The sequence below is a fragment of the Strongylocentrotus purpuratus genome, unplaced genomic scaffold (genome assembly GCF_000002235.5).
Source record: "Strongylocentrotus purpuratus isolate Spur 01 unplaced genomic scaffold, Spur_5.0 spur5_scaffold_18, whole genome shotgun sequence".
In the NCBI taxonomy this organism is placed as follows: Eukaryota; Metazoa; Echinodermata; class Echinoidea; order Camarodonta; family Strongylocentrotidae; genus Strongylocentrotus; species Strongylocentrotus purpuratus.
In genome coordinates this window covers 27299409-27310322 of record NW_022145603.1, presented here as the reverse complement: position 1 = coordinate 27310322, position 10914 = coordinate 27299409, and the positions used below count along the sequence as shown (strand labels likewise).

Sequence of the window (10914 nt, the reverse complement as noted above, 5' to 3'; positions counted from 1 at the left end):
ATAAATGAAAGCGAACTACAGAGAAAGACTTTCGCGTTTTGTAAATAGTTTATAGTTACAGAGTTCAACTTGGACTTTAAAACATAACTGCAGGATTGCATGAGCATGATATATATTTGCATGTTATAGTTTAAAAATAGAACCGGATTTAATTAGTCACTTTGATTACAAAAATCAACAGATATCACTCAACCTCAACGGAGAATTCCAGTTTCGCGAATCGCAACCTTGAAAGATATGGACTGTCGCGTAATAAGTTATATATTTGAAAGCGACAGTACTCCAGCTTTAAGGGACAGAATAATGCCCTAGTACAGTCGCGAGTGTACAGGTAGTCCACCCTGTCACTCTGTACAGTTTAAGAAGTTTTTATATATATATATGTAAACCTCTTTTAAAGAAGGGAGGTGTAGTGATAGCTACATGTAGTTTTACAGAGTCTGCATATACAGACTAGCATGTATAACTAAATATAGAATGACCTGCAACCCATGACTCATGCCAGGTCATGTTATGAAACAATGAGTACTTGTACAGGAGATGCCTACAAAGATGTCTGACTGACATAGAGCCTCAATAAAGCTATACAACTTATTAGTTCAATCAAAGCTCTCCAACTGGTCTTTTATAAGAACATAATAATTATTATTACCCATCATGTCATATCTGAAACAAGGCTTAAAGATACTGTCCCTTTTGCAGCCATCATCAAATTCTGTAGAACTTTGCAGGAATTGTGAATATGTCATGTAAGTCCTATCTGTCAAATTTAAATGTTAGCAGTGTCCTAATATTGAAATTATGCAAGGAAACCTGTTAACTGGCTAGACTTCACTATCAGACACTATTGAGTGACTGACTGGCTTTTTTTCTTCTTTGGTAATAACATACATGAAAAGAGTTGTAAAGGGTACATGAGCATTTGTCTACATCAATAACCCACTTCTTGTAATGGCCAAAATTAAACTGATTGAATCTTTGCGCAGCATAAAACGTACAACCATTCAGTACAATGGTCTGAAAATCAGACTATTACTTACTGGCTCTATAGCTCTCAAGTTGATTCGACGACTAAGATATTCATTATTTTCCCTCCTAAAGACATTTTCAAGCCCCCTTTTTTTAGGGAATTTCTAAATTAGTATCATCTTTCAAATGCTGTTGGGAGTAGCATAAAGTCTCCTACCTACACAAAGCTATTGCATAGATGGGTAATCCTAATGTATCTGGTTTTCCAGTGTAGTCCACAAACAAATCGTGCCGTTTTTGTTTTGTTTTGTTTTGGTGGGTGGTCTACTGCTTTACATGTGATCGAACAATACAATACAAAAAAACAATCAAGCATAAATATTTGTGTACAAATGCCTTTTAGGCCTTCTTTGTTTCCAATAATCATCAGTTAACACACTTAGTACCATATCTTCGCAGCCATTGCTTACAGCACGAGTATCAGCATTTCACTAAAATGCTTACATTTAAAACGTTATAAGTACAGTATTTCATATTAGAAGCCTGCATAACATTGAAGAATGGATCAAAATTAACCCTGAAATGAAGTTGGTATTCATAGAAGCTAAACAAAGTCAGAGAAAAAGCATGAAAATTTTGAGCAAAAATCCAATACACAATAGGGAAGTGGTGTAGTCTTTGAAACACAAATGGGCAGCTCTGACATATCTTTCAAGGTCCTCTCTCATAATTTCTACTGATTTCCATTTTCTTACTTTATGATGAACGAATAGATTTGTTTCATACAGGGGCTGAAATATTTGCAATGAGTACAAATTATACATGAAAGAAATGGGAAAAAGGACCTCTCAAGATATTTCATAGAGTTGCCAATAATTGTTTGATCGATTGCAACTTCAAACATTAAGAACTATGTATGCATGTATATTTTAAATCAGATATTGCTCAAACTTACACTGATCTGCCTGACTGCCTCCATTAAAACCAATTAAACAACGAGTGTGAACTTCATTTTCAAAACTATACTTGCATGTGTAAGTATATGTCCATGTACATTATGTAAACTATTACGTCATCTCCAAAATGAAGAAAGACATAATGTCCAGGGATTTTTTTTCTTCTGGAAATTATTAAATATTTGTTTTGAGTGATACATCACTTATTACAAAGCCATGAAACAAATACACATACATGTAGATGCCTTTACATATAGTCAATAAGCACCAACTAAATCCCCCCAAAACCTACCCTCGAACGGAATTACTGTATAACCAAGGAGTTACTACCCTCCTTGCATGTACTAACTCAAGATCATGTACACACAATGCCTCTGTAATCTTTGACAAATAATCTTTCAAACTGACCCCCTATCAGTCACAAGGCCTTGTTTGATGTATGCAGCAGTAGTAGAACAAAATATATGCAGTGTGATATTAATAATAATACTGATAATGATATGTCTTGTTTATCCTGGGTAGCCTCATCATCAGTTCTCCCTACTGGCACTGCAATCATATCATGAGTTATTATTAATAGTCACTATGAATATGACGGACAAAGAAAGCAGACAAAATATACAGTTCCTCAGGTAGACAAAGGAACATCCTTCACTGCTATTATGTAAAATTGTGTAGAACAGGTGTCACATGCATATTCACCTGTTATACACATTTGTACATAATAGCAGTGAAGGGATGTTCCTTTGTCTACCTGAGGAACTGTATATTTTGTCCGCTTTCTCTGTCCGTTATGTTCATAGTGAGTGTGCATCACGATTTGGCAAATTTGAAAAGATAATAAAATCTAAGGTGGAAAATCACCATTTTAAAGATACATAATAGTGCACTTAGTTTATCACACCTACTATAACATGTAAAGGTACACTAAAATGTATACATTAGTATCAATTTACAACAAGTAACACCTTATTTGCTATGAATGCAGATTTGTGCATTCACTGACATGACACAGTTACTCCTATGCACTAAAGATAGACATCAATTAACATTGCACTGATTAATACCAAAGCTTTGCATCATAACAGTTAATTCACAAACCACCATACAAATTGTCATTTTAGTCCATATTTTGAGATAACATACTGTTTTAATTGATCCATAATTTTTAAATGCTTCGTAATATGTATACAGTAGGTCTTACTACATCATACATGTATAGCAATGCTTAAGGAGACAAGTTTTCAACATCATGTCATACACACACATGTACATATGTTATAAGGAGGCCAGGATTATTCTATACTGTTGATGATTTGTATATCAGTATTACTAAAAAAGTATTTTAGTTTCTGGATATGACTTTGATAACAAAAGTATGATTCTTCTTTATATCTTATTGTTCGCTAAATATGCAATTTATATAGTGCATGTTTCAAGTAATTCGAAACCCAAAAAGATAATTTGAAATGACTCGTAAAGAGAAAGTTTGCAAGAATAACAACATTCTGAAGAAAATTATGTTAACCGAGTACAAAATTATTCAAAAACATGTATTATCCAAAATGTTTTGTTAATTTCTTCAATCACGTAATTGTGAAGGGCTTTTAAAAAAACAAAGAGGCAAGGAGCACATAATCAATGCTATTTCACGACACATACAGTACTATACATATATACTCAAGCGACAATTACTCTGGTCAAAATTCTACACTGACTAAATTCTTTTTCATCATTCTATGGCCGAGATCACGGGGGGCTGAGAGAGAGCACCAAAATAACTGACCTTTTATAGGGTTATGGCTTAAAGACTCTCGATACTACTGGGCCAGAAGGGATAAGACCACACAGCGAGGTCACTGACAGGTGGCTATCTCATTAACTCAGCTCTCAACTAACATAAGAAAAAGAGGATCATGGGGGACCAACAGGCACCGATTGGGGAAGTTTTCTATATAGAGGGAGCAAGTAGCTACAAGTAGGACAGTGGGGCTTTAAATGCAATACTATTGATAGGTACCGGTACCCTAAACCAAACTAATGAAATAAAGCCCGGGGAAATTTGTCGCCGGAGTGTACGTCAGGTAACCATATTTTGTAACCACATATTATGAGAGAAGTCATTGAAAAGACATTAACGAGTCAGAACACATTGTGAAGAGAACATAATATCAAAGTAAAATTGTAATTAATTGTAATGCTTCATATTCATGAGCAAAAAATAAATATTTTACGCTATAGGCGCCTTTTATATTCATATATGTGCACATAATAAATGTTTATTGTAATTTTATTACAGTACTCAACTTATTACAGGAAAAAAGTTGAGTTACGAAACAAACCACTCAAAAAAGAAATTAAAAAATAATTTACAAGAGGTATGAATAATTCAGCTGTTAACTGTATTTTTTGAGATTAATCAAGGGGAATGTTTGATAATATTAAAGGCAGGTCAAATTCAGCATGGAAATAATTACGTCATAAAAAGCTCATAATACTCACATATAATGCCCATGAAACATACGGAGAGAAAAACAAAGTGCATACACTGTAGCGGTACACATTATGACATGTATCAAAATAAAAACACTTTACATAATACTGCTTTAAATCACAGATTTCTATAACAAGGCCATTGCAGGAAAGAATGAAGTAAAAATTTACTAAAATAGATGAAAATGACAACTTTTACATGCATGGCGACAATGACACAAAAAATGACCTTTGAAATGATGACGTTTAATTGTTTTGTTTTTTAATGTCATCATAGAAGAAGTAATAAAACAAAAATGCCTGTCTTTAAGTTTACCAATTAAAAAATATATTTTGCTCTTGATGTACTAAAAAAGTGAGCTTCCATTCTCAGTGAACAATAAAATATCTTGTTGAGTAGACTAGTTTACGCATGCATACGCACTCGCATAGAATAGCCTAGGGCTATACAGGTGTACATGGGTTCAAAGTTACATGAAAAGAGGAATAAAATATGAACATTAAACATACAGACTTGCTTTTGGATAGATACCCTGCCACATGGAAAGCACAATTACAGCATTATGATTTGATGGCTTTCGTCTCAATTTGCTCACTTACATCGAGATCTACTTTGTCTGCAAAGTACGGGACTTCTCTAAAGAAACTATACAGAGAGCAAAAGTACTCCTCCTTGTGCTTATGCATATGGCTGACGTGACGTGACTTCTGGAACGACTTGGTGTAGATTTTGTCGTGACCCATCTTGGTACGCAGGTTCTTGACACAGTTCTCTATCGCCGTGGCGCTGCCTACAGGGTCGGCGTACGAATAGAAGAACAGAGAGGGCGCTTTCACGGGGTTGTGGTAGAAGAGCCGGGACGCTCGAGTGTAATGCTGCGTCGCCGGTCGGTACATCATGGCCAGGTACGCATCGATGCTCCTTTCAACGCTCTTCTGTAACATCTTTTGGGAGAAGAGTGCGTTGGCGATGCCGAACGCTACCTTGTCCAGGTCGACGACACTGTCGTAGATCTGACCGATCACGCGACCGGTCAGTTCTCCCTTGGTTTTCTCCGCGGCGATCATCTTCTGTAGGATCTCGGCATAGAGGTAGCCGCCTACGCTGAAGGAGTGGACAAAGATAGGACGTTCACGATTGTCCTCGAGCTGTAGAAAATCTACAACACGCTGAGCCACAACCTACATGTACATGACAAACAAATAACGGATAGAAAGAAAATAAACACACATCTCGAAATTAACAGACGACATTTTGACCAATGTGGAAAAATTAAGTTCCTCTTAAAATCTTATCCCTTGGCAGACCAACCTCAGAATAATCTGACTCTTGGAATCTCAACCAAAGAGATTGAACATATTCAAGTACAATTTCTGTCTGATGGTAAAGGGATTTTTAAGCATGCTGCCCCAAAACTATGGAGTAGTATCCCCATAATGTAAATCAAGCTTAAATTGTATCCCCAAAAATGTGTTTGAAGACAAATAATTATAAAAGAATTTCTGTTGTATGCAGAAAACCTCAATTTTGTATTCTTTCATCAACTTTGACTTCAAACACATTTCTTTTGAAAATCCTTGCAGAAATGAGCCTTACATGACATCCTTTTTATTTATGATACAATTCAAGTGAAATTTTGCCAACAATTTGGGGCTCCCAACACTTGAGGGCTGTAATTGATTCATATATGTGCAAAGCAATCAATGTCATTTTCCTGTAGCTTTTTTATTTGTTTGACTTCTTTCATTACTATTCTTTTTTCAAAGATATAATGTGCTCAGCATTTTTACTATTATCATTACTATTATTAGTAATATCATTTTTATTGTTATCAGTATTATTATTATTGGTGTTGTCATTGTTGTTATTATCATTGTTGTTTAAATATATTTTCATCATTTTACTTCTCTTCATAGTCTATTAGTTTATAATACCATTATCATCATCATCATCATCATTATTATCAATTTCTGTTATATTTGGACATAGGGGATCATACAGCTACTAATTACCTGTGAGCCTGACTGCGGTAGAAGGATCTGCATAGGTTTCATTTTAACGACTAACACGTCACATCCTCGATCCAAATAGATACGTGAGAAGTTGTTTACGTGTCGTTCCTTAGCAACCAGCCAGCTAAGCAAGAGGACGAGGGGTCGGGAAGTCTCGGCCGACGCCCCGACAACAGGAACAGGAGATTTCTGGAGCATCATGTTGTCGTTGATGGCCAGCCCCGGAACGGCGGGGGCCCTGGCGGCTAGCCCCCTTATTGAAGAGTTACTGCCATAGTAGGACTGTCAAAGAGGAGATACAATTATAGGAAAATTTCAACCTTAGTCGTACATTACTCTAAAGAAAAGGTTAAAATATCAAAAAAGCAGACTGATGAAAGTTTGAATGAAATGGAACAAAACAATTAAAAAGTCAGAAATTCTTGAAGGACAAATGCAAAGGTATGCAGTGTACAACACTATAATTCCTGTTTAAACATTGCCAACTCGATACCAGTACAATGTCTAATACTAGTATAGCAATTAGCTTAGTATACTAAGGCGCACACAAAGAGTTTGCTGGACTTAGGGAACCTTTAGCACCTTTATACACTAATCGCTAATGTTAAAAAGTTGGCAACTCAAAAACAGGCATTTTTACGTACATGTACACTGCATACCTTTGCATTAGTGGTACTGCATGCATAAGTACTGCCTATACTAACCATGGTAGAACCAACATCGCAAATGTTGCCAGAGGTCAGCGTTTTTGGAATCATTGTAAATCACAAGATGCTTGTTAGCTCACTGTCATCAGGATCACGTAGATAATTAGCAAAGTGCCATCACTCCCGTAACAAATTACCAAGTTTTTTGTTAAATTCTAGACTGATTTCAAAATGTATGACTAGACTACGAGTATATATATGATGGAAGTAGACAAGTAGTATATGAGCACGTAAAACTTTAGACCGAAAGCTTCAGTCTCTATAATCGTTGGTTGTTCCACTGAGACTACGTCTGGCTCCACTAGACCTCCGGTTATAGAGACTGAATGACCGCCTATGCCATCGTATGTTGAAGATATCACGGCTAGATTTTAGCCGTTAGGCCCCTCCCACAAACATGACAAACTTGCCACGGCCGTATTGTTATGCCCCCAAAATCCCCCAAAATGTCATTTTACCTCGTGTATATCCAAATGTAAATTAGGCCTAGGCTATAATACATCGGTTCCACTTACTAACTTGATTGTAATAATCCGTTTAGTGGTCCCTTTAAAGGAAATTATGGGTCAAAATCGACATCCATGTTGAAAATCTTGCAAGCCGTGTTAAGCTCTCGCTGCCGTCAATCTCATCCCTTCTAGTCTACGCCGAAGGCAAAATGATTATGAAGGAAAAACTGTGATAACGCCATTACGAACGTGTAGATGGCGCACAGTTTTTCCTTCATAATCATTTTGCCTTCGGCGTAGACTAGAAGGGATGAGATTGACGGCAGCGAGAGTTTCAACACGGCTTGCAAGATTTTCAACATGGATGTTGATTTTGACCCATAATTTCCTTAAAAGGGACCATTAAACGGATTATTTCAATCAAGTTAGTAAGTGGAACCGATGTATTATAGCCTAGGCCTAATTTACATTTGGATATACACGAGGTAAAATGACATTTTGGGGGATTTTGGGGGCATAACAATACGGCCGTGGCAAGTTTGTCATGTTTATGGGTGGGGCCTAACGGCTAAAATCTAGCCGTGATATCTTCAACATACAATGGCGTAGGCGGTCATTCAGTCTCTATAACCGGAGGTCTAGTGGAGCCAGACGTAGTCTCAGTGGAACAACCGACGATTATAGAGACTGAAGCTTTCGGTCTAGGTGTGACGTGGTAATACGTATTGACATTGCTATTGAATTTAAGTCGCGCTTATTAAGTTGGGCCCTCTCTCACTTAAATTCTAGGCCACTCGAGCAGATCGGCCAATACTATAGGAGCGCATAAACATGAGAAAGAGAAGAGTTAGCTAGGCCGACGAGCGAGCATTGATTTTGTTTGAATATAGTTTGCAACACACCAACAACACACTAGTCACAGTGTGGTCAATGCTATAAAGGCGTATTCACTCACTGCACAGCAGCTGCCCCACCAAGTGGCAGTGGCAAGTGCTACACTATTCATTGTTCGCTAGCTGATGGCCCGCGCCGCGCCCGCGCCCGTAATTCCCAGGCCCAGGCCAGGCACAAACCGCGCCGACACGGCTCGGCGACATTCATGTGGGCGTGATGCCGCTGATTACCGGTAACAAGAGAAAGAGGGTAAACGACAAATTTAAGATTTTGTATAGATCTACTATTATTCTGTTACCTCTAATTCTAAGCTCCCAAGACGCTGGAGACCTGTCCTGAATGAACGAAACATACTGTACGGTAGAACCACCTGGGCTAGCTGCTCTGTAGAAATTTCCAGCAAAATATCCACAACCAACTTTTCTGGATATAGGGATGAACTGAAGTTACTACTTGTTTTTATCATTGAAATCGTTATAGATGTTTCTTGCAGCAGAATGGGTCGGGCGAGGGGAGGGGGGGGGGGGGGGGGTAATTTGGTTTTTACAGACGTGTTTCAATCAGATACGATTATTTACGTCTGGGGACCGACCTTCGATCATAGGGCATAGCAGACAGAACCTGTTGGGCAGAGTGTTATATCTTGGAAATATAACGCATTCAAGACCGCTTTTTAAACAACTTAATGGATTTTTACCAGTTAAATGAATATATGTGTGCCATATGAATTATATTTAAGAATGAAAAAAATCTGCTTCCTAAAAACTGACCCAATATTTTTATAACAAACATGCGAATACATAATTATAGTGTTATAAATAAAAAGAAATATCATCATGATATGGTGTACTGTTAATACAAATTTTGCATCATATTATGCTTGCAGACATCATGCACCTGCAATTTGGAACTTATTTGATAACTCCAATTTCAGTCTACAACAGTTTTGAACGTAATCTCAAAATTTTCTAATTAATTGCGCATATGATATGACACTCACTGAATGTATTTATCCAACTTTTCATCTCTCTCTCTCTCTCTCTCTCTCTCTCTCTCTCTCTCTTTCTCTCTAGCTTTCTCTTCCCTATATTGATCCCCTCACATTTCTCCTTTGCAATCTCAACTTATATTGCATCCTATATCGTGTATTGGTTTGTTCCGGTTGTTATGCAATTTCTGAATGGTACGTACTCTAAAACTTTACTTGTTTTCTTACTATATTAATTTGATAGGAAGCTGTTCAGGCAAAACATTCTCTTATTTCATTTTTTGTATACATCTGTGCCTATATTCTGTTCGTATTTTACGTAGCCTATAGAGTCGATCTAGAGGTCTATATGTAATGTATGAAATTGCATGTTTTTTTTACCTTTGTACAAATGTTCTTTTAAAGATGGAATTGAATAAACTGAACTGACTGAACTTGGTGATAATCCCACCTCCCGATTCCCGTCCCAGATCATAATTTACTCTTCCCCATCAAGTTATTTAGAAAGCCCCCCCCCCCCCCCCACGGTCTTTTGCCTCAACATACAACACACACGCCTTACGTTCGTTTTGAAATTTTAATTTGAATGAGCGCTAGCTTCAATCAATTCAGCCGCTTGTATAATAAATTATTACATTTTGAAGGATTTTTAATAATTTAAAATGATTATACTTAAAAAATTCCATGGAAACGAATTTTATTTTCATTCAATAATCAACACATAAAAAAAAAATAACTACATATCTGCATGAATTCGACAAAATTATTTTCCTTTTGAATTTCGTACATGATTTAGCCTGGTAGAAGAGTGCAGCGGGTTCATATCGGATGCATAATGATGAACCGATTAATTGCCTATGACCCAAAGTCAGAATAGTCTACGTCACGTCACAGCTGGCCAACATCCCGTCTGTTCTGGTCTGTGAGTATCTCTTTAAAAATGTTTAATGAGTAAATAGTAGTGGTGTAAGAAATTTGGAGCGGGGTGACATGTATGTACGTGTGCTTGAACGTTTTCATACTGAAAACTCTTGCGGGTGACGCGCCCATTATTTGCACTTGTCCCACATACTGCAATTCGTGTCTGTAAAAGCAGGCCAACCGAATGAATGAATATAGAGTCTAGATTTAGATCTAGACTCTAGTCTCTTTTTGTTGTTGTCATGAATGTAGTTAGAAATGTCATTATTATTATCATTAGTACTATGTTTATTGTTATTAATATTATTATTATCATTGCATTGCATTGAAAAGACATTCGTATTTAGCTTGTCAGAGAATAGGGATCGTCCCCATAAACGCGGACAGACTTGGGTATTTTATTAGGTGGAATTCGTTTTTTGCATTGCCAGCATGCGGAACAGGAACCTGAAACCTGCAGAGTGCCAGAGAAAAAAAGCGTCTGTGAAAATGAGGACGATTCTTTTTAGACTCTAGGATGATTC

The 10914-nt window shown here is 37.0% G+C and overlaps 1 protein-coding gene across 1 annotated transcript; it reads right to left on the bottom strand.

Moving 5' to 3' along the window:
* Window positions 1-3055: 3055 nt before the first annotated feature.
* On the bottom strand, window positions 3056-8910 carry LOC115925549 (transmembrane protein 53-like). Its single transcript, XM_030989646.1, has 3 exons — window positions 8780-8910; window positions 6432-6713; window positions 3056-5600 (listed from the first exon to the last, which is right to left on the bottom strand). The coding sequence occupies exons 1-3, from the start codon at window positions 8831-8833 to the stop codon at window positions 4980-4982; spliced, it is 957 nt and encodes a 318-aa protein (XP_030845506.1). The 5' UTR covers window positions 8834-8910; the 3' UTR covers window positions 3056-4979.
* Window positions 8911-10914: the final 2004 nt, after the last annotated feature.